The sequence below is a fragment of the Notamacropus eugenii genome, chromosome 5, assembly GCF_028372415.1.
Source record: "Notamacropus eugenii isolate mMacEug1 chromosome 5, mMacEug1.pri_v2, whole genome shotgun sequence".
Taxonomy (NCBI): Eukaryota; Metazoa; Chordata; class Mammalia; order Diprotodontia; family Macropodidae; genus Notamacropus; species Notamacropus eugenii.
This window is the reverse complement of record NC_092876.1, coordinates 331081112-331106280: the sequence shown is the minus strand read 5'-3', so window position 1 is coordinate 331106280 and position 25169 is coordinate 331081112. Positions and strand designations below refer to the sequence as shown.

Genomic DNA, 25169 nt, shown 5'->3' with positions numbered 1-25169 from the left:
GAATTTAGATATCATGTCATTTGGTACATGTCTTATTTTAGTTTATTTTACTATCCAAATGTCTTTATAAAGGTGTCATGAATTAATACTAACTCCATCAAATGATTCCCACTCTAGTTAAAGTATAAAAGGTTCAATCAATCAATCATAGGCTTTAGACTAAGTGTAAAAAATCCTTCCAACTGCAGTGACTTTGCACAACAATCATGTTCCTATAGCTGAGAAAACTGCACTTGGCTCCAGGGATTTTCTATAAATTTTTAAGACAGAGCCCTTAAGAGACTGTATGTAGCTGTCCTGGCTTTCTAAAAGCATACCTTTAAGAAGGAACTGTCTTGGTGGGCGAAGGAGAAGTCTTACCTTTGGGCATGGCCAGGTCTCTTTCCCCACCAGCCCAAACCCTTTAGCCTGAGGGAGACTTGGTGCTTCAAGTGGTCTAGAGGATTTGTGACTTCTCAGGTTTTCCCCATTTATTGAAGCTATGTCACCAGATACAACAGTCTGGATGTAGCTTAACTATGTTTAAGAGGAACTCCTTGAACACCACACACATAGAAGAAAAAGGTTTCTATCAACTAGGCCATGTCAGTTACTCCTTTGATGCATGGAGTATCTAAGGCTCAACCAACTTTTTCTTGGATTCTGTATGTTCTAGTTTGTTTTTTAGTTGAGGGTGGGGGGAAGAGGCAGAAGGTGAGAACATACTAATGGTTATTACTGCATCACCTTAGTAAACATCCCTTTATAATAACAAACTAAGACTGGCTTGACTAAATGATTTTCAACTGATAATCTTGGGGAAGCACACAATAAGAACCTTGACCTCTAGGATACACACCTCTAGGTGTGTATCCTAGAAGCTGGAAAGGGAGATGTAATCAAGTTCTGGGGCCCTACTCGGTGGTGGGAATTGAGAATTGAGACTCAGTCTATATTGGTTAAACATTTTATCTAAGCAACTAAGAAAAGATAGTTTCTGGTCCTTTTCCAAGGGTAAAGTTAGGAGAGGCAGGGCATTTTCTTCTCTCCAAAGGAAGTATATTGGATATACAGTGACATTCATTAAATTCCATCTCCAATATTTATGCCTATGTATTTTATTTCCTCTGCTAGATTCTACAATCACTGCCCTCACATAAAACTTTTGTGAAATTTTAAAGCATTACAAAGGTAAATTATTATTTTTGCCTCCCTCCACAATAATCACCAAAAAACAGGTACTTGGTTAAATATTTGCTGAGTAACAAAAAAGTGCCAGTGCTGTAACATTCAAAAAGTGCTGCATTCAATCAGAAAATGATTATCACAATTAGGGAGGCAGGGCTAACAGAATTAACAAAGGGAATCACTGCTGTCAGTACAAGGATATCAGTCTATCAGTCTGTCACATACTGTTTTTCAGGGACTGAATTTTCTTACACACCAGAACACAGAACAAGGATTTTATGTGAAACTATGAATCTCCGTTTCACACTTTTTAGCTTCAAAAAAACCCAAAAACTTATCTCAAAAAAAAATTGCAATCTACTTACTATACAAGTAATTTTCAAAACTGTCCACTGGTCTAAAGTTCCTTCTCAACTTCCTTCTGTTGTCTTTTCTATACATTTTTACAAAGGAAAAAATGGTCCTACTTTTGGGGCATCACTACTGTTAACATTTTCTCCCTTCTGGCCTGTCCCCCGCCATTAAAACTCAGAGAAGGATGCAAATGGTAGATTGTCAATAAATGTTTGTTGACCTGCTTTGTATAAAATCCACTTGTTCATAGTAAACACTTATTTGGAAAAAATGCTGTAGTGTTTTTGCTAAAAATTTTTTTAATTTGCATTAATAAGATTTTTATTTCTTTGCTTTATGTTTACTTCGTTTGGATATTAGGATTACGTAGCTTCATAAAATTAGTTTGATGTACTCCTTTTTATAATTATTGAGAACAATTTTATTAAATTAGTTATTATTATTTAAATGTCTGCTGTATTTTAAATCATCCTTGACAAAGGCTATTTCCCCCCTTTAATATATCATTTATGGCTTGCTACAGGATTAAGATTAAAAAAAATGTTAATGGGACATTATATATTTTTGTAGATAATCGTCCATTCCTTTCAGCAAAAGTTTTGCTAGAATATTATAATTGTAAGTAATAATGCTAGTAACTAATTATTTTTATTTTCTCTGCCTTGGTAGTGAGTTAAAATCTTGAGAGATTCCTTGAAAAAAATAGAACTTTATAAATGTTAAATGACCATGTGAAAAAGGGACACATATATTCAACAAAAGTATTTTCCTTCATCACAGAAGATGTCCCCACATGGCAGTCAAATATTTCCTTAGAAATGGTGAATTCCTCTATATGCTTGAGTTTTCAGATGACATCTCACCAAGGCATGTAACTTTGCAAAGCCTACTGAGATTCAAAATAATTAAAAAGTTTATCCTAATTACACACACATACACACACACACAGTTGGATGGATAAGTCATGGAACTGTTTCATGAGAAGGGATGTCTTAGACAGACCCTGCAGAGTGAGAAATGAGTTGGGCCCAGATTTGAACAGTGGAGAGTGGATTTAACTGTATTGCTAAAATTGTATCACTTTTTAGTGATTCCAAGCGTCTCCATGAAACAAAGACATACCTTTTCAATGTATTTTGTCATGAGTATATTTCTGAAGACTTGTTAAGTCTTGTCAGGACTTGTTAAGTCTCAGAAAAAATTAGAGGCTAGTATCATCCAAAAGGAAGTCAAGAGATGCAATTTTGGCTCCATTACTAGCTGGGCATAACTTCTAGGAATAAGGAAGCTTTAGTTCCACTATATTCTTCCCTGATGAGGTCGTATCTGGAGAGTTGTTTTCAGTTCTGGGTATTACTCTTTAGAAAGGACATTAATAAATACTGATCATCCAAAGAAGGAAAGAAGTGGAGAAAGAACTTAGACCCATGACAAACGAAAACAGCTTGAAGCAACTGTTGTCATACTTAGACAAAAAAAGAAATGGTTCAGATGAGATACAATAGCTATCTTCAAATATGTGAAAGGCTGTCACGTTGAAGAAGATTAGGTTTGTTCTGTTTGGCCCCAGAGAAAAGAACTCAAGTTCGGAACTGCAGGAAGGCACATTTGAACTTGATATAAAGAAAAACTTCACAACAATTAAGAGTAGTACAAATTTAGAGTGGCCTGCCTTGGGAGGTGGTGGGTACTCCCTCAATGGAGGTTTTTAAGCAGAGCTTGAATGAGCATTTACTGGGTATATACTGTACTGGTGACTCTTTCTCAAGTATAGATTGGACAAGATAGCTACTAAAGTCACCTGCCAATTCTGAAACTCTGTAACTTGTATTAGCAATGAAGAATTACACAGAAGAAAAAAAAGGGGGTGAGAGATAGGTGAGCCAATCACATCACTTGAGTGATGTGTTACAGATGGAAAGCTTAAATGCTTCACTGATATTCATACAACGCCAAGAGACTTATGGAAAGGTTCCTATTATGTTGGGTAGGATCCTTGTGAAGGATTCATAAGAGGATATGGATGAGTCACAGATATGTAGACAGGCCACAGTTTGTACCAATCAGAAAGGATACTCACATCTGTGAGATGACAAATCTTTCAAAGTATAAAGGTAGATAAGCTGGTGATGAACTTTTAAAAAAAATTAACAAGGCTTGTCCTTTGATAAAACACAGTTCATTAATAGAACCATGACTTAAAAGGACTTTCTAGGATTTGTACTCCACTAGTATGGTCTATGAAACCAAGATCATCTTCATACATTAGGGAGACACCACAAAAACATTAGGCGAGTATTGTATTAAATATAACACTTTAAACATATGAACAGATAATTATGTGTCTGGGTGTGTGTGTGTGTGTGTGTGTACTTAAAAACTAGGCAAAAGGGAGCAAGGTAAAGTTTAATTTGTTCTGCTTGTTATTGCAGTTTCTTATACCTAATAAAACAATATTAAGGTAATAAATAACATAATAATAGATTAACAATTTAAATGCAAATGAATTCTAGATCAAAGCTGAAAATGTAAAATGAAGGTGTAATGGGGAATATAAACTTAGAGCAAAAAGGTGGGAAATAGATATTAAAGGAATCCTAGTAGTGGTTATAATACATAGCAGGAAAAAGATAAATTGAGAAAAGGTCAATTGATAATTAGATCCTGACACTATCAAAGGCAGAGATGTATTTGTCAATGATAGGAAGATGGTTTTCTAGACAATTATTGACCTTAGAGAGGGTAAAAAACAATGTCTTGAAAAGGGTGGAAGCTATAATTTCCATACATTGTAGATTCTTGGTGTCTTGCCAGAATCTAACTTGCATTACTAGAGATTCAAAGAATAGTTTTAAAGGTGTAACAATTACTTTGGTTGAGGACGTTTTCAATCAGAATGAGAAACTAGACACTTTTAATTTAATTGTTTCAGTTAATACAGCAGAGCCCAATTATTCCTTAGTGTAATTAGTAACAGTTTCTGAACAAGTAAAATTGAATGTTCAAAATAGCCCAGAATGATCAACATATGAAATGAAAATACAGATAAAAATAATATAAAACAAAATTTTAGACATATTTTCCAATTACAAATTTATATGTTAAATTTCACTTCAGAATTCTTTCAACATTTCTTATTTCTATAATATGTAACTAAAGCTGAACAAAAATCTATTTTAACAACCTTATATAACTTTTTGAGCTGATAGTTTACTTTAGCATAAAGATGCCACAATAAAATTCTACGATTCACACATCACATGCAAATAATTTCCTATAAAAATGGACCTGGATTAGCATCCCATTTTCCATATACCAAAATAAGTTTAGTAAAAATGCAGACTTAGACCAATAGTTGACAGCCATTTTGTAACACTCTTTTGGCAAGATTTTGTACCTCGACATCCTGAACACTGGATAAAGAAGTTGATTAAATCCAGAAGTGCTATGTCCCTGTCTTGTTTATATGATTCAATCCAGTCATCCACCACAGACTGTCAAGAAAAAAGAAACACAAAAAAATGAGAACCTTAGTAAAAAATGCTTTTCAGAACAACAAATTTTTAAAGACATAATGGTATTTTGTTTCTGCATGAAGGAGAAAATTATTTACCTGAAAGTATTTTGATGTAAGCAAATGTAATAAAGTGGTCTTTCATGTTCCCAGGACAATCAAAGTGAGATAAACCCCATGTCAGTGAGCTGATCCATTAGGAAACAAAATCCTCACCTGCAAGTACTGGTACAATTCCACAAGTGGCAGATACAGTTCGATTTTTAAAAAATGTGAAAATGATCATAATAAATGATCATAATATTAGCAACTACTAATCTTGTTCCAGGTTAGTATCACTGACAACAGAAAAGGAGAGGAAAAATAATAACCTGGAAGCAATTCTTCTTAGTACAATGTGTTTTTAGAGGAAAGAATTATAATTTATTGTTTTGCTTCTAAAAATTTTACACTTTTTTGATACTAACAAGCCCAAGTAAATCTATTAACAAAATCTTATTTCTAAAAGTAGCGAAAAATAAAAACTAATGGAGATTTTATCAGATAGCAAGGAGACTGTTTAATATAGCTTTATTCCTAACCAAACTGAGGCTTAACATTTTCATCATTCTTCCTAATTTTAAGTTGTTCTGTTGTGAATAAATTATACTTTTAATGATATGTTAAATGTTCATTCCAGGGGTGGGGAATCTATAGCCTTGAGGCCACATGTGGCCCTCAGGTATGGCCCTTTGACTGAATCCAAACTTCACAAGAAGAAATCCGCTTAGGAATTTATTAGCATTCCACTTATCACATACCAAAATAAATTTATAGTAAAATGTCCATTTAGACCAACAGTTAACAGTTGTTTTATAATACTTTATTGGCAAGATTTTGTACCTCTTATACCTGCTAGGGATTTCTTCTGTGAAGTTTGGATTCAGTCAAAGGGTTGCAGTTGAGAAACTAGAGGGCAACATGTGGCCTCAAGGCTGCAGGTTTCCCACCCCTGATTTATTCTTATATATGGAAGACTGCTTAGAATGCGATAAATACAGATAGGTGACAAGATCAACCAAAATTCCTTACTGGATTTATCAACCATAAACTATAAATTCAATGAATCATATATACAAGTAATCATGAAACAAGAAATTCTCAGATTATAAATGTCTTAGTCAAAATATATTACTCTAAATAGCCAAAGGTCCTTCTATTCAGTAACTTACATTCCACATGCTTTAATACCACCTTTATATCTGATACATGGGAAAAGTGTTCTGATTTAACTGAATCTCAAAATTTAAAATAAAGTAAGAATGTTTGAGATGACCTATGCAAATCCCTTCCAGAGAAGGAAATTGAAAGTCAGTGATCAATTGACTTACCTTAAGAGCACACAGAAATATAATAGAAGAGGTGAATCAAGAACCTAGATCTAGGATATACTGATACTGATACAATATTTGGGTAAATAGATTTTTTTAAACCTTTAATGTAGTATCTACTCAATAATTATTTATTAAACAATTATTATGTGCATAGTGCTGTGTTCAATGTTGAAAAAAAATAATTAAGACTTGGTCTCTTGTCATCACATTTTTTATAGCATTACAGGGGGTGTTCCTTTCTCTCCCCTATCCAATTTTAAAACTATATTCATTTTTAAATGATTTATTTTAATTCACTATATTTTAACTATATTCAATCTATTCCAGTAGAACTCATTAAGATTATAACAAGTTATAAAGTACTCTCAAGGAATAGAAATTTTCTATCTTGAGGATAGAAAATTCACTTTTGTCTGGGGGGGGACAAAGTTCGGTCTCTTTTGAGAAGAGAAAGCATTTCAGTTGAGTCTAGATGAGTTGAATTTCAAAAGATGAATACCTGGGAGAAGGAGAATATATTTTAAAGATAGGATGAGCAGAGGTATGTAGACACAAAACTGAGTAAGAAAATAGTGTGTAGTGTAACACATGATTTCATGATTCCAACCAATTTAACTAAATCTAATTCCATCTCTGCAATATTGGCCCATTGTTTAGTTCTGGAGAGTTCTGCTCTTCAGACCCAAGCAAAAAGAATCCATTCTGTTCCACATTAAAGTCTTTCAAATACTTTGGTCCAGCAACCATGTGCCAGTAAGTCTTCAGTTCTCCAAAATTTCCACTTCTGCTGCTCCAAAATTTGTTGAGAGTCCCTCTCTGCAGGTATTTTATGGGCTGTGTGGGGACAGCCTGCATATGTGTGTATTTCTACTCTGCCATCTTGGCTCCGCCCTCACGGACTCAAAAACTTCCAAGAGCTAAATTGTTATCTTTATGTAAATGAGTCACAGATCTATATAAATAGTGCTAATTTTTGTCCTGAGCTACTGCCCCCAATACTAAATGCCTATGAGATGATTAGAAATGGAAGCCTCATAAGAATATCAAATTCAACATATACAAAACAAAACTCATTTCCTTTCTCCCAAAACCTACCACTTTGGTGAATTTCCCTCTTACTGGTGATGACACTATGTCCTACTAGTCACTCAGGTTAGTAACTTTGGTTGCATCCTCAACTTCACACTCACAATCACCCCAATGAACCTTTGTCTCTCCACTCAAAGAGCAAACACTTCAGTTTAGATGCTGATCACATCACTTGCCTAGACTAATGCAATAGCTTTCTCTTTGGTCTTCTCTGCCTCAAGTTTTCTGCTGCTCTAATGCATCCTCTAGCAGTCAACTAATATTTATCAAGCACCTACTTAGCTGTGCTAAGCACTGGAGATACAAAGGCAAAAAACAGTCCTGCTCTCAAGGAGCTCAGTCTGAGGGTGACACCATGCAAACAATAAAGGATAAAATGGGGGTAATCTCACAGGGAAAGCATCAAGACTAAAGTGGACTCAGCAAGGCTTACTGCAGAAAGCGGGACTTGAGATAACACTTGAAGGAAGTCAGGTAACCAAAGAGGCAGAGATGAAGAGGAAATTCCAGACATGAGAGACAGACATTGAAAACATTCAGAGACAGGAGATGTAGTCCTGTTTATAGAGCAAGAAGGCCAGTGTCATTGGATGACATAGTACGTAAAGGGGAGAATAAGGTAAAAGAAAACTAGAAAGTCAGAAAAGGGTCAGGTTAAGTAGGGCTTCAAATGTCATGAGATGTTTTATGGTGACAGGGAGCTGCTAGAGTTTATTAAATGGCATGGGAGGTTTTACGATCAGATCTACATTTTAGGAATATCAATGACAGCTGAGTGGAGAATAGGTTGAAGTGGGGAGATATCTGAGGCAGGAAGTCTAATCAGCAAACTATTGCAATAGTTTAAGAATGAGATAATGAGGTCCTGCACCTGGGTAGTGGCACCATCAGAGGTGAGGATGGGGTGGGGATATACAAGAGATGTTATGAGAGTAGAAATAATAAGACTTCACAACTGATTTGAAATGGGAGTTAGAGAGAAAAAGGAGTCAAAGATGATGCCTAGGCTACAAGCTAGGAAACCCTGAAGTACTTTAATATGTGGGCTGAGGAGGAAAGACTGTGATTCAGGCACTGAAGAAGGAAGAAGAGGTTTGTAGACAACAGCTATCAGAATTATGACTGAGTGATAAATATGGATTGAATGAACCTCAAAGAAGTTACTGATTGATAGTGATAGAGAAAACCTGGAAATGGAAATGGGGAGCAAAGAATAAGCCAAAGCCCTCACCATAATCAGTGAGTTGGGGGTGATGGGGAATGATAAGAATTAAAGTGCAACTAGTGCTGGAAGGAGTAGCCAGGGAAACCGCATCATCAGGGAAAAGCAAGGTCTCAGTGCTATTCAAAGTGATTTTCTATAAGTGCAGGTCTTATGCAGTACCATCCCCCACCCCAACAATTCCACTGACTCCCTATTGCCTATAGGATCAAATATAAACTACTCATAGGAGCATCTAAACTTCTCCACAATCTGTTCATCTTTTGCTTTTAGTGTCTTTTTTACGTATTATTCCTCTCCATTCATTTTATGTCCAGACATACAGACCTATTTCTCACATACAGAAAACTCCATCCCCATCTCCCTATCTTTGTACCAGTTAGCCCCCATGCCTAGGATATTCCTCCTCACCTCCATATCTTGTAATCCATTTTCCTTCTAGTCTCACCTCAATTGCTGCATTCTGTATAAAGCCATTCCTGAACCCCAACTGCTAATATCCTCCCTCCCATAATGTGCTCTTATTTTGCACATATCCATCATATACTTACATGTGTTGTCTTTCCTAGAGAAATGTAAATAAGCTCCTTGAAGGCAAGGATTGTTTTGAGGTCTTTTTTTTTTTTTGGCATTTATATCATTAAGTCCTTATCACAGTGATTGATAGAAGCCAATTCATAAATGCATGATGACTGTCTGATTAAACCATGTACATAATCAAAATGCTAAGTAGCACACGATCAGGGTCATTTGTCCTGGAACCTTTTGAACTGTTCTTTGGATTGGTCATTCAACTACTTCTGGATTAATCAAGCTATATAATTATCTAACCTATAACTTTCTATCTTTTCAACAGGGAAATTTCCCTATGCCAAAATTCAGACACACTGGAAAATATTATCTATAAGTCCCATCAGGACAAGAAATGATGTCAGTCTGCTATGAGCTGGTCTTGATGAAACCATGAGATTCTATACCAACCTTCCTTCCTAAATGTTTAAATACCAGGTATTTATTATTATGTTCTAAAGTAGGTGGCACCAATCTTTAACTACGTGTTTTTTTAATGTAAAAAAATTTCATGAACCACTACAATACCTGTACTATTAATATAGCTACTAATTGAGAAAATAATAAAAACTATCAAAACATTTAATTTTAAATTTTAAAATCTTTTGTTTTTACATTATCTTAATTTCTAAATAAATCTGTCGACCCTGATTCAGTCAACCATCCCCTGGAACAAACATTAAAAGATAAAATAAGTCCATTAAAGCAACCTATCAGCAGCCAAGTGTAACGCACACACACACACACACACACACACACACACACACACACACAGTCTCCTATATTTGCAAAGAAGAAAGGGAAGCTAATTTTCTCAGATTCCTCTTTGCTATAAGTACAGAACAACTGGTTTCCCTTTTTTTTGGTTCTATTTACATTGTTGTAGTCATTGTACATAGTCTTCCTGATTATATAGACTTTCCTCTGTATCAATTTATATAAATATTCTTACTAATCTCTGAATTCTTCATATTCTGTGTTTCTTACTGTGGAAGAACATAACATTCAAGTGTTCCTGTGAATATATTACTATATGGGACTTTTCTTTTTGTCTTTGATATCCTTGGGGTAAATGCCTAGTAGTGTGATTTCTAATTCAGTAAATATCTGAAACAGAATTATAATGTATGTAATTAATCAACACTATCTAATTACATTTGAAAAATAGTAATACATCCAAGTATAAGGTATGTAGTTGATCTATAGAAGACATATTGGATAATGATCAAAATGACAATATTTGGTACATATTCAAAGATTTCTTTTAATAATAACACCACAAGCCCCTAAGGGCTTTTCCCACAACTTAGGGAAAATAGTTCTACAACATTTTCAAGAAGTTAAGCCAAGTTCACTGATTTTTGGGCAAGTCACTTAACCTCACTCAGGCATTCAAGCAATTCTCTAACAGTATAAATTACAGAGCAGAGTTTGACCTAGATTGGAAGAGAAAATTTCCTACTCTGAGTGTCCAATATAACACTGAATTCATCAGTCCCTTACCTCTATTTCCTATTGCTGACCTCTAATTTGCTGACTCAAGTTTCTCATCTTTCTGAAAAATAGAGACATTTGTTCTCCAATACTATAGGACTTTGCTAGTTTTACATGAAATGATCACTGATAGTGATTAAGCAATTACACGAAGCAGTTTTCAGAATCCTAGCATGTTTATTTGAGACCTAGTGACCTGAAATCATTAAATGAATGTAGTTATTTTCTATTAACTACTAAATTCTGTGCGTGTGTGTTTACTCAACATTCACTCTCTCCCATCTATTCTTTCTTTGTCGCCGCTTCCTTTGCAGGAAAGAGGGAAAAAAGAAAACTTGACTTTCTGACTTCTCAAGACCTCACACACTGCAAGTAACAGCACCATCCCTGCTTTGGTTTTTGTCTTTGTTCCTGTTTATTGCCACCATGAGTGACTTCAGAGCCATGAATTCTTATAGGTTTTTGTTGTCTTATAGTATACATCCTCAGTTTCTGGTCCTAGGTGAAATCTTTTTATAAAAATTTATTTTAAAAAGCCCATTGGATAATAAGTTCTTCTTCCACAAGCATTGATCTCTTTAAACAGCTTTCTTTTTTGTCTAATTAGAACAATTATTTTCATGTTAAAATTTCATTCTTGAGCAATAATTTGTCAAACTACAGTCAACATCCCCTGAAGAATTTTATGTAGGTCATTGGATTCCACCTATTTTTCTTTTTACTCCTTAAGTAATCTGCTTTCCCTCAAGATAGTTGTGCCCAGTGAACAAAGGGTTAGTCTTGAAGCCAGGAAGCAGCCCAGGCTGTGTGATTCTGTGTAACATCCTAGCTGTGTAACCCTGGGCAAATCATTTGTCCTCTCACTTCTCCAGGAACCTTTAAAACTGGAACTTAAGAAACAGGTGCTCACTTGTATTGCTGGAGTATTTCTGCATCAGGGAGGGCTCTATAACAGTGTTATCACAAATGAGTACCTACCTCCAGCTCCTCAAACTTAAGACACAAGAGATTGCTGGGCATGTGGCATGGTGTCGAATTTGGAGTCAAGAAGATCTGAGTTTGAATTCTGCTCAGATATTTACCAGTTATGCCATCCTGGGCAAGTCACTTAACCTCTTTAACTCTCATTTCCTAATCTGTAAAATGGGGATAAAGGTACCTACTACACAAGCTTATTTTGGGAATTAAAAGAGATAGATGTAAAATGCTTCACAAACCTTAACACACACTCTCTCTGTATGCACACATGCACACACAAACATGCATATGCACACACACATGCTGCTATTATTTTTACATGTTAGATTATATTGAGAATTCTCTTTCTCAAAATTCTAAAGACAGGAATGACTACTGCCTTCTAGTTTCCAAACTTTGTAATTCAGCAACCAGTACTTCTGCATTAGTCAAAATGTGAATGAAATTATCACAAAAGTAAACTGTTGCATCTGAAAGAAATAACATTCCAGGAAATATACAGATAGCTTAAGTACCCCTTCACTGATAAGCCAAGTTTGGGATCACTTTCTCAGTACTCATGTATGTCTGTCTTCTAACTTGGGCTTCTACAACATAATTTATGACAGTATCATTTCTGTTTCTTCTTTCATGATCCTCATCTCAGGACTCTCCACCATAGTTCTACCTTTTTGCAGAGGAAAACATCATTGTAATATATAACGCTATCTTTCACCCCTTGTATGTATTGTTTTATTTGAATAAAATGAAACAAAGTCACATTTTGATTCATGTACCCAATCCTATCAATCTCAATGATGACCATAACATGAATTTGCCTTGTACAGAATATACTATATTGCGCATTATACTATCTTGGTTCTGTCATCTTCTCTTTTTATCTTCATTTTCTCTGTTTTTAATCACTTTATTCTCATTCCCTCTAACAGCGAATTCCCAGGCACACTCTTTGGTTGACTGCTTTACTTGCTCTATAATTTCTCCCTCAGGGATCTCTTCAAATATATGATGAGAACATATGTGCAAGGTACTATGCAAGAGGCAGTGGAAGAAATAAAGAAAAAATTCAATTCAACTAGAGAGACAAACATAGCTATAGCACTTCAGAGGAGAAAGAAAGAATACATCAGGCTAGGTTTGGCAGTAAAGCTTTATTGAAGAAGGAGATTTTAAGCTAAGTCTCAAAGAATGGGTAAAGAGAAAGATGTAGGGACTACTGGATTGTAGATTTAGAGCTGGCAAAGACCTTAGAAAGCATGTAGTCTAAGACCCTTAGTTTATAGATAAGTGACTTGCCCAAAGTCAAAGAGAAACAGAACATTCTAAATATGTGGCAAACACAATAACATGAAAGTAGCTTGGGGAATACTGAGTTAGTCAGTTTTCCCGAAGCAGAAGATATACATAGGAAAGTAGTGGGGAATAAAGTTAAGAAGGAAGGCACTCGAATAGCCTTGAATGGCAGACTATACAGAATGGACTTTATTCAACTGGAAATGATGCTTCTGTTTACTGAAAGTAGAATTTTAGGGAAGTTAATGTGAAAATATTAATAATCTCATTTAGTTTAGCACTATTATCTATTTTCCCACCAGAATAATGGAAGTAAAATGGAGTGCCTGGGCGCTTTTGAAGCTATCATTAGGTTTCCTTTTTTCCTAAAAGTTGTTATTGCTAGTAATTTGAAGAAGTTGCCGGTATTCTTTGGCAAACCATAGATGCTTACATAGAACAAGCATTAAGTGACTAAAGTGACAATGGATTATGTTATGCTTATAATTGTCTAATAGCTTATGGAATATTATACTGATATGAGTTATCATGCAGTGCTCTGGGGGAGACAGACTGGAGAAGTATCTAGCATCAAGGAACCCAAAGTTTTCATTTGTGGCAAGAAACAGGGAGACATTAGTATAGAACACTGGTTAACCCAGAGTTAGATAATGCAGGTCCCTATCTGTAGCAAGAGAAAAAGCCAAAGCATCACCCAGTAGCTCCACTTGCAGTGTGGAAAAAAAAAAAGGAACACCAGGGCCCAATGGGAGGCAACCCAGAGGCCCCATGCCCAGAGACTCGAAGTTGTGAGACTGGCAAAGATGACTAAACACCTCCCCCCCAACCCCAAGCAAATAATTATAAGAGCATGATGAAAAAAGACCCACTAATAAACTGTTTGTGGAAGTATGAAGTGATCCAACCATTCCGGAAACAAACTTAGAAATTTCTCCTCCAAAAGTCACTAGATGGTATGTGCTCTCTGACACTGATACTCACCAAAAGCTTTATACCCCAGAGATCAAAAAAAAAAAGAGGAAAAGAATGCACAAGCACACATACACACACACACACACACACACATACACACACACACACACACACACACACACACACACACACACTATTCACAGCAATTCTTTTTATGACAAAGAATTGGAAACCAAGAGGCTACCTATCGGGGAATGGACAAACAAATCATGGTACATGAAGTTAATGGAATATTTGTTATCAGATGTGACAAAATGGATAGTTTCAGAGAAAATCTGTGTGAACTGATTTAGAATTAAATGAATAGAAGGAAAAGAATTTACATAATGACAATATTAAAAAGAAAAACAACTTTAAAAGACTTGAGAACTTTCATTAATTCAATGACATGAGGTTCCAAAGGATTTCTTTGGGTAACATCATTAGTTCCCAAGGGCTTAATAATCATCTTTAAACAGAGGACTCAGTATGTTAAGTAGAGTCCCAGTAACTTGAAACTGAAGTCCCAGTCACTTGATCAACAATGACCAATAAACATTTCAAAAAGAAAATCCAACTCATTTTCTTTCTCCTGAAACTTTGCCCTTTTCCAAACTCCCCTGTGGAAGTCAGTCAATAAGCATGTAGTAAATGCCAGGGCTACAAAGAAAGGCAAAAGATAGTCTTTGCTTTCAAGAAGGTCATACTAACAATGGAGGAAGAAAGCAAACAAATCTGTACAAACTATAACACACACACACACACACACACACACACACACACACACGGGAAATAATGAACAAAAGGAACACCTAGAATTCCTAGAGTTAGGAAAGGCCTCTTGTAGAAGAACTTGTAGTAGAACTACAAGTAGAACTCTTGTAGTAGAACTTGTGATTTTAGTTGGGACTTGAAGCCAGAAGGCTGAGCTGAGGAGAGAGAGCATTCCTGCTACTTTAAAGAAAAAATTTATTTTAATTAACTCATTTTCAGTTTTCTACCATCAATTTCCTAAGTCTCCACAATCCCATCCAGAGATGGCATGCAATCTTATATGAGTTCTATACATACATTCTTATTAACCACATTTTCACATTAGTCATGCTGCATAGAAGAATTAAAACGAATGAGAGAAACCACGAGAAAAAACAAAGCAAACAACACATAACACAAGAGAAAATATTCTGCTTTGTTCCACGTTCCAATTCCATAGTTCTTTCTCCAGATATGGATGGCATTTTGCCTCAAGAGTTTTCTGAGAATGTTTTAGGTCCTTACCCTGTGAAGGGCTCAGGCTACTGAAAACAGTTCTTGCACACTGTGGTTGTTGCTGTGTATGAACTTCTTCTGGTTCTGCTCCTTTCACTCAGAATCAGTTCATATAAGTCTTTGCAAGCTTCTATGTACTCCTTCTCTTCATCATTTCTCATAACACAATAGTACTGCATTACATTCATATACCACAATTTATTCATCCATTCCCCAATTGATGGGCATCCCCTTGATTTCTAGTTTTTGGCCAGCACAAAAAGAGCTACTATAAATATTTTTGTACATGTGGGACTCTTTCCCATTTCTATGATCTCTTTGGTATAGAGTCCCAGAAGTGATACTGCTGGGTCAAAGGGTATGCGCAATTTTGTAGCCCTTTGGATATGGTTCCAAATTGCTCTCCAGAATGGTTGGATCAGCTCACAGCTCCACCAACAATGAATTAGTGTTCCAACTCTCCTACATCTTCTCTAACATTTATCACCATCCTGTTTTGTCACATTAGCCAATCTGATAAGTGTGATCTAGTATCTCAAGTGTGATGTAGTATCTCAGAATTGTTTCGATTTGCACCTCTCTATCGATAGTTTTTAGAAATTATTTTGGAAATTAATTTAGAAGTAATTTTAGAAATGAGGCCTTTATCACAGACACCAGTTGAAAAAATTCTTTCCCAGTTTTCTGCTTCGCTCCTAATCCTGGTTGCATTGGGTTTGTTTGTGCAAAACCTTTTCAATTTAATGTAATCAAAATTATACATTTTGCACTTCATAATGTTCTCTATCTATTGTTGGGTCATAAATGTCTCCATTCTCCATAAATCTGACAAATACACTATTCTTGCTCCCCTAATTTATTTATAGTATCAGTCTTTACACCTAGAGAATGTATCCATTTAGACTGTTACTCCTGTGTACAGGGACAGGCATTGGTCTATGTCCAGTTTGTGCCACACTGTTCTCCAGTTTCCCCAGCAGTTGTATCCCAAAACTTGGGCTCCTTTGGTTTATCAAACAGTGGATTGCTATATTCATTGACTACTGTGTCTTGAATACCTAACCTATTCCACTGGTCCACCCCTCTATTTCTTAGCCAGTACCAAGTGGTTTTGATGACTGCTGCTTTATAATACAATGTGAGATATGGTAGAGCTACGCCACCTTCCCTAGCATTTGTTTTCATTAGTTCCCTTGATATTCTGGACTTTTGTTCTTCCAGATGAATTTTGATATTATTTTTTCTAGATTTAGAAAATAATTTTCTGGTACTTTGGTAATGCATTGAAAAAATAAATTAATTTGGGTAGAACTGTCATTTTTATTATATTAGCTCAGCCTATCCATGAGCAACTGCTATTTTTCCACTTACTTAGATCTGACTTTATTTGTATCAAAAGTGCTTTGTAATTGTGTTCATAGAGTCCCTGGGTTTGTTTTGGCAGGTAGACTCCCAGATATTTTATAGTGGCTACTATAGCTTTAAATGGTATTTATATTAAAGTTTATTATTTCACGTAGTTTTTAATTGATTCTCTGGAATTCTCTAAGTATATCATCATATCATCTGCAAAGAGTGATAACTTACTTTCTTCTTTGCCTATTCTAATTCCTTCAATTTCCTTTTCTCCTCTTATTGCTAAAGCTAACATTTCTAGAACCATATTGAATAACAATAGTGATAATGGTCATTTTTGTTTCACCCCTGATCTTACTGAAAATACATCTAGCTTCTTCCCATTGCATATAATGTTTGCTGATGGTTTTAGGTAGATACTGCTTATTATTTTAAGGAAGGCTCCATTTATTCCTATGCTCTCCAGTGTTTTCAATAGGAATGGGTGTTGTATTTTGTCACAAGCTTTTTCTGCATGTATTGCAATAATCATATGGTTTGTTAGTTTTTTTGTTGATATGATCAGTAACGCTGACAGTTTTCCTAATATGGAAACAGTCCTGCATTTCTGGGATTAATCTTACCTGATTATAATGTATCATTCTTGTGAAAACTTACTGTATTCTCTTTGCTAACATTTTATTTAGAATTTTTGCATCTATATTCATTAGAGAAATTTGTCTATAATTTTCTATCTCTGTTTCAGCTTCTCTGGGTTTAGGTATCAGAACCACATTTGTATCAAAGAAAGAATTTGATAGGACTTCACTAATTTTCACAAATAGTCAATATAGTATGGGAATTAACTATTCTTTAAATGCTTATCAGAATTCACTTGTAAATGCATCTGGCCCTGGAGATGTTTTCCTAGGGAGTTCATTGATGGCTTGTTCAATTTCTTTTTCTGAGATAGGGTTATTTAAGTATTTAACTTCCTCTTCTGTTAATTTGGGTAATTTATATATTTTAAGATATTCTTTCATCTCACCTAGATTGTCATATTTATACGGCATACAGTTGGGTAAAGTAATTTCTAATTATTGTTTTAATATTGTCCTCATTGGAGGTGAGTTCACCCCTTTCATTTTTGATATTAGTAATTTGGTTTTTATCTTTCTTTTTTTTAATCAAATGGACCAAAGGTTGATCAATTTTACTGGTTTTTTCATAAAACCAATTCATAGTTTTATTTATTAATTGAATAGTTTTCTTAATTTTAATTTTGTTAATCTCTACTTTGGATTTCATTATTTCTAATTTGGTATTTATTTGGGGATTTCCAATGTGTTCTTTTTCTAGCTTTTTCAGCTACATGCCCAATTCATTTATCTCCTCTTTCTCTATTTTGTTCATGTAGGCGTTCAATGATATAAAACTTCCCCCAAGAATTGCTTTTGCAGCATCCCAAAAGTTTTGGTAGATTTTCTCATTATTGTCATTTGCTTGAATGAAGTTACTGGTTGTTTCTACTGACTGTTCCTAACCCCCTCATTCTTTAGGATTAGACTATTTACTTTCCAACTAATTTTTCATCTATCTTTCTATGGCCTTTTATTACATAAAATTTTTATTGCATTATGATCTGAGAAGGAAGAATTGACTATGCCTTTCTGCACTAGATTGTGAAGTTTTCATGCCCTAATACATGGTGAATTTTTGTATCTGTGCCATGTGCTGCTGAGAAAAAGGTATATTCTTTTCTATCCCCATTTAATTTTCTCCAGAGATGTAGCATATCTTACGTTATCCAGAATTCTATTCATTGAACTTCTTTCTTGTTTATTTTGAGGTTAGATTTATCAGGTTCAGAGTGGGGGAGGCTGAGGTTCCCCCACTAATATAGTTTTGCTGTTTATTTCTTCCTGTAACTCCCTTAACTTCTTCTCTAAGAATCTGGATGCTCTATCACTTGGAGCATATATGTTTAGTAATGATATTGCTTCACTGTCTATGGTGCCTTTTAGGAGGATACAGTTTCCTTCCTTATCTCTTTTGATTAGATCTATTTCTACTTTTGCTTTGTCTGACATTAGGATTGCTACCCCTGTTGTTTTTATATCAACTGAAGCATAATACATTCTCCTCCAACCTTTTACCTTTACCCTGTGTATATCCTTGTTTCAAATGTGTTTCTTGTAAATATATTGTTGAAATATGATTTTTAATCCATTTTTCTATCTGTCTCCATTTTATGGGACAGTTCATCCAATTCACATTCACAGGCATAATTACTATCTGTGTTTTTCCCGCCATCCTATTTCTCCCCATTTATGCTTTTAGTTCTCCCTTCCCCTCCACAACAGAATTTTCATTTTTGACCACTGACTCCCTCAATCTTCCCTCCCTTCTACCAGGTACCCTCCTTTTTAAAGCCCCCCTTTACCCTTACTACTTCTTCCCTCCCTTTCAACTTCCCCTCCCTTTTCTTTCCCCTTTTCCCTCCTACTGTCTATAGGGTAGGGTAGATTTCTATAGTTAACTGAGTTTGTTATTCTCTCCTTGAACCAAATCAGATGAGAGTAAAGCTCAAACACTACTCATCTCCTCTTCCTATGATGTAATTCACCTTTTTCTGCCTCCTCTTTTTCATATCTCCCATTCCAATCCCTTCACACCTTTAAATCACATTTTTTATCATCACATCAGTTAAGCTATACCCACTCCCTCTATGTATGTATATCCCTTTTAAATATCATAATAAATATACAATTCTAAAGATTAATAAGTATCACCTTCTCTTATAGGAATGTAAACAATTTGCCATATTGAATAACAAGTTTTTTTTCCTGTTTACCTTTCTATGTCTCTCTTGACAGTTATATTTGAAGATCAAATTTTCTATTGAACTCTGGCCTTTTCATCAGGAAGGGCTGGAAATCCCTTATTTCATTGAATGCCCATCTCCTTGCCTGAAATATTATGCTCAGTTTTGCTGGGTAATTGATCCCTGGTTGTTAGTTCAAGCTCCTTTACCTTAGGGAATATCATATTCCAATCTGTCCAATATTTTAATGTAGAAGCTGCAAGGTCCTATGTGATCCTGACTGTAGTTACTCAATATCTGAATTGTTTCTTTCTGGCTGCTGAATTTTTCAACAATATTCCTTAGTGATTTCAGTTTGAGATCTCTTTCAATGACTATTTTGTCCTCTGAATCTAGGACCTCATGGCAGTTTTCCTTGATGATTTCTTGGAAGATACTGTTCAGGATCTTTTTTTCATCCTGACCTTCCAGGATGAATAATTCTTAGATTTTCTTTCCTGGATCTATTTTTCAGGTCCCTTGTGTTTCCAATGAGATATTTTACATTTTCTTCTATTTTTTCATTCTTTAGATTCTGTTTGACTGATGCTTGATGTCCCATAGAGTCATTAGCTTCTACTTGCCCGATTTTAATTTCTATCAAATTCTTTTCTTCAGTTAACTTTTGCATCCCCTTTTCAATTTGTCCAATTGTTCCTTTTAAGGAGTTATTTTCTCCAGTTAGGTTGTGTACTTCCTTTGTCATTTGCTCAATTTTCCTTCTTAAGGAGCTATTCTCCTCAGTGACATTTTTTTTTCATATTTTAAAAATCATTGGCCAATTTTTCTTCTACCTCTCTAATTTGGCTATTAAAATTCTTCTTGAGTTCTTCCAAAATGCTCTTTGGGCTTGAGACCAGTTCGTATTCCCTGCTGAGGTTTCAGATGGGAGTACAGTCACAATGTTGACCTCTTCTCTATTTGTGTATTGGACTTTGCCCTCATAGTAAGATTCTATGGTCTTTTCTGGTGTGCTTCCTGCTCTTGATGATTGCCTTTGCTTCTGGAGCACAGGGGGCTCTGTTCCACAGTTCTTGTGCTTAGAACTTGAGGGTTTGTGTATTGTGGCCTCTGGTTCTTTCAGCTAGAAGCTAGAATGCTGCAGCTTATCTGGTGCTGAGCTAGACGGTGTGCCAAGGCAGAGGCCAGGTGAAATCTTTCTGAGTCTCCCTGGAATTACCCTGGAGCTCACTGTGTGAGGTGTGGGGAAGGGGTGGTCTGGCTGCAAGAGGTCTCCTCTCCTGAGCTCCAGCACAGACAGGTTCAGTGCGGGTACCTCCATCTGCCCTAGTGTCTTCCTAATTCCTCTGGCTGTGATAAAGCATGCCTAGGGTCCTGGTGTTGATGCTTACGGGGCTCTACTCACCAGGGGCTTTGGATCTCTCCCTGGTTTGCTGTGGTCAGGCTGTATGGGACACTGGTCCCCTTAAGCCACAGCAAGAAGGTATCTCCTGAACAGCCTCTAGAGCTAAGAGACTATTTACCTCTTAGGCTGATCCCACTATTCCAGGATTTTTCCTGGGGAAATATTCTCTGGGTTTTTCAAGGTCAACAAGGGGAGGAGGAGAGAACTTACAGATCACTCTACCATCCTGGCTTCCAGAAGTTCAAGTAGGTGACTTAAAGACATTTAATCTGTGGGCTGACAGTCTCAGGAGTGCCTGCTGCTGTTATTAGGGGTCCTGCGCTTCTCTCATTTAGTTCTGATGACTCTCATCCTGGGCTGTATGTTACAGTATTTGCAGTGCTGCTTCTGCTTTAGTCTGCCTGGTGCTTTGCGATGGCATGGTCTGTGCTGGTGCAGCTTGTGCCCTCTATATTTCTGCTTCTTGAGAGAAGTGATTATTTTACTCTTTCTGATTGTATTCCCAGTTCCTATTAGAGTGTTTGGCATATAAAAGATAATAAACACTTGTGCACTGACTGACATGAATAATGAGAAGGGAGAAAGGCAGTTAGACAGGTAGGAGAAGCAACAGAAGATAGCTGTCAAGAGGAGAGACTTGAGAGGGGAAAATATCCAGTAAGAGAATGCAGTCAACAATATCAAGGAGGTGGCCTCAAAAAAAAGACCATCAATTTGGCAATTAAGTGATTGCTAATAACTTGTAATATATTCAAACCTACATCTTGGTCACCAGTAAAAAACAGAGGTCAATGAAGTCGTTTCAGAGATGAAATTCAGGAACAGTCAACGAGAAGAGGTAAATCAAGGCGAGGAAAACTGCATTGGATCTGAAGTTAAGTTACCTAGGCACCAACCTCTGCTTTAACACTAGCCATCGTTGTGAATCCACTCAAGTCACTCAAACTTTCCAAGTTTTTCAGAGGCAAAAGTACTGGCTCACTCACCTCATAGAGCAGTAATATTATAAAGATGATGGTGTGTAAAGCTGCCATAATTATATGTGTTAATAGTTATTATAAGAAATAATTTCTAGTCTATGTTTTAGGATCCAGAACAAGACGGAAGAGGAATAATGTCACCAAACAAGACTGAAACTAGATATAGAGTAAACCTCTGGAGTAACTGGGCTAGGAACAGTTTGGAGAATGGAATAAAATAACATATTGGAGTAAAATGCTTATGCATCTGATATAGATTATTTGAGCTTTTTGTATTTCCAGATAAATACTGTTTTAGCATTCTACCTGTCCCACTCTTTTCGTAGACAGTTGATATCTAATCTCTCTTTGCTTCATCTATGACTGGCCATCCATTAATAAAATGATGTATGGAGGGGCGGAGCCACGATGGCCGAGTAGAAAGACATACAAATGCTGGCTCTCATCGCACAGCCCATAAAATACCTGTAGAGAGGGATTCTCAACAAATTTTGGAGCAGCAGAAGTGGAGAACAACAGAGTGGAGGTTTCCAGCCCAGGGTGACCTGAAAAGCCCATGGGAAACGTCTGTTGCACTGGACATGGAGCGGAGCCCAGCCGAGCCTTGGCTGCACTGTGGCTGCACGGCTCAGTGAGGAGGACACGTCAGGGGTGGAATCTCCAATCTTGGAATCCCCAGTCGCAGTAGCAGCAGCAACAGCGGGTTCGCAGATCCCTCAACCCACAGGTGCCAAAGATCAGTGACAGGGTTTTTTCAGGGAGAAGGGCCTTCAAATAGCTCTGGCCTTAGGCAGCGTTCACAGAGGCCACATCAGGCAGGCAGCAGTTCCCACAGCACCCTGCATCCATTGTTGGATCATAAAACCCCTGGGGATACTGAGCAGCCCATTCTTACCTGAGCCCTGGGTAGAGGCCCTGAGGGAGCTGATCTTTATCTCACACTGAATAGCGGCCCTGCACTCACAGGTTAACTGAATCTCAGCCCCCCAGTGCTGGCCTGGTGGAACTGGAGGCCAGGTGGCTGTGGAAAGGAAACTCTGCTAAGATTCTGGGCACAAAAATCTCTCCCTGATACCAGACAAGTGTACATGCTTGATTGTGCCACCTAGGAGGAACTGAGATCTTACAGATTCCCAGAGTATACCCTACTCTTGACAAAGGACCCAAAAGTCAAGTAACTGGTTGGGTAAATGCCCAAAAAAGGGGAAAAAAAATAAAGACTACAGAAGGTTACTTTCTTGGTGAACAGATATCTTCTCCCATCCTTTCAGATGAGGAAGAACAATGCTTAACATCAGGGAAAGACGTAAAAGTCAAGGCTTCTGTATCCTAAACATCCAAAATAAATATGCAATGGTCTCAGGCCATGGAAGAGCTCAAAAAGGATTTTGAAAATCAAGTAAGAGAGGTGGAGGAAAAATTGGAAAGAGAAATGAGAGAGATGAAAGAAAAGCATGAAAAGTGGGTCAACACCTTGCTAAAGGAGACCCAAAAAATGCTGAAAATAACACCTTCAAAAATAGGCTAACTCAATTGGCAAAAGAGGTTCAAAAAGCCAATGAGGAGAAGAATGCTTTAAAAAGCAGAATTAGCCAGATGGAAAAGGAGGTTCAAAAGCTCACTGAAGAAAATAGTTCTTTCAAAATTAGAATGGAACAGATGGAGGCTAATGACTTTATGAGAAACCAAGAAATCACAAAAAAAAAGCAAAAGAATGAAAAAATGGAAGATAATGTGAAACATCTCATTGGAAAAACAACTGACTTGGAGAACAGATCTAGGAGAAACAATTTAAAAATTATGGGACTGCCTGAAAGCCATGAACAAAAAAAGAGCCTAGGCATCATCTTTCATGAAATTATCAAGGAAAACTGTCCTGATATTCTAGAACCAGGGGGCAAAATAAATATTGAAAGAATCCACCAGTCACCTCCTCAAAGAGATCCAAAAAGAGAAACTCCTAGGAACATTGTGGCCAAATTCCAGAGTTCCCAGGTCAAGGAGAAAATATTGCAAGCAGCTAGAAAGAAACAATTCAAGTATTGTGGAAATACAATTAGGATAACAAGATCTAGCAGCTTCTGCATTAAGGGATCAAAGGGCATAGAATGCGATATTCCAGAAGTCAAAGGAACTAGGACTAAAACCAAGAATCACCTACCCAGCAAAACTGAGTATAATACTTCAGAGGAAACAATGGTCTTTCAATGAAATAGAGGACTTTCAAGCATTCCTGATGAAAAGACCAGAGCTGAAAAGAAAATCTGACTTTCAAACACAGGAATCAAGAGAAGCATGAAAAGGTTAACAGCAAAGAGAAATCATAAGGGACTTACTAAAGTTGAACTTTTTACATTCCTACATGGGAAGACAATATTTGTAACTCTTGAAACTTTTTTCAGTATCTGGGTAGTTGGTGGGATTACACACAGACACACACAAAGACAGAGAGTACAGGGTGAATTGAATAGGATGGGATCATATCTTTAAAAAATGAAATTAAGGGGTGAGAGAGAAATATACTGGGAGGAGAAAGGGAGAAATGGAATGGGGCAAATTATCTCTCATAAAAGAGGCAAGTAAAAGACTTTTCAGTGGAGGGAAAAAGCGGGGAGATGAGAAAAAAACATGAAGCTTACTCTCATCACATTTGACTAAAGGAAGGAATAAAATGCACACTCATTTTGGTATGAAAACCAAATTACAATACAGGAAAGTGGGGGAGAAGGGGATAAGCAGGGTGAGGGGGGATGATGGAAGGGAGGGCAATGGGAGGAGGGAGCAATTAGAAGTCAACATTCTTGGGGAGGGACAGGATCAAAAGAGAGAAAAGAAATGGGGGGCAGAACAGGATGGAGGGAAATAGTTAGTCTTACATAACACGACTATTATGGAAGTCATTTGCAAAACTATACAGATATGGCCTATATGTGGATTGCTTGCCTTCCCAAAGGGGATGGGTGGAGAGAGAGGGAGGAAGAGAAGTTGGAAATCAAAGTTTTAGGAACAACTGTTGAGTACTGTTCTTGCACACAACTAGGAAATAAGAAATACAGGTAATGGGGTATAGAAAGTTTTCTTGCCCTACAGGACAAAAGAGAAAATGGGGATAAGAGAAGGGAGGAATGTTAGAAGGGAAGGCAGATTGGTGATAAGGGTAATTGGAATGCTTGGCGTTTTGGGGTGGGGAGAAGGGGAGAAATGGGGAAAAAATTTGAAACTCAAAATTTTGTGGAAATGAATGTTGAAAACTTAAATAAATTTAAATATAAAAAAATAAAATGATGTATGAAGATGCCATAACAGAAGATAAAGAGGAATTGAAATTTATTAAAACTTTAACAATCAAGA

General features: G+C 36.5%; 1 protein-coding gene across 3 annotated transcripts in view; it reads right to left on the bottom strand.

Moving 5' to 3' along the window:
- Positions 1–25169, bottom strand: part of STAG1 (STAG1 cohesin complex component) — a 377001-nt gene that overhangs the window by 183748 nt on the left and 168084 nt on the right. For all 3 annotated transcript variants that reach the window (XM_072613576.1, XM_072613574.1, XM_072613577.1), the window contains one exon: positions 4919–5015. In XM_072613576.1, coding sequence (XP_072469677.1) covers positions 4919–5015 — 97 coding nt within the window. The remainder of the gene's footprint in view (positions 1–4918; positions 5016–25169) is intronic.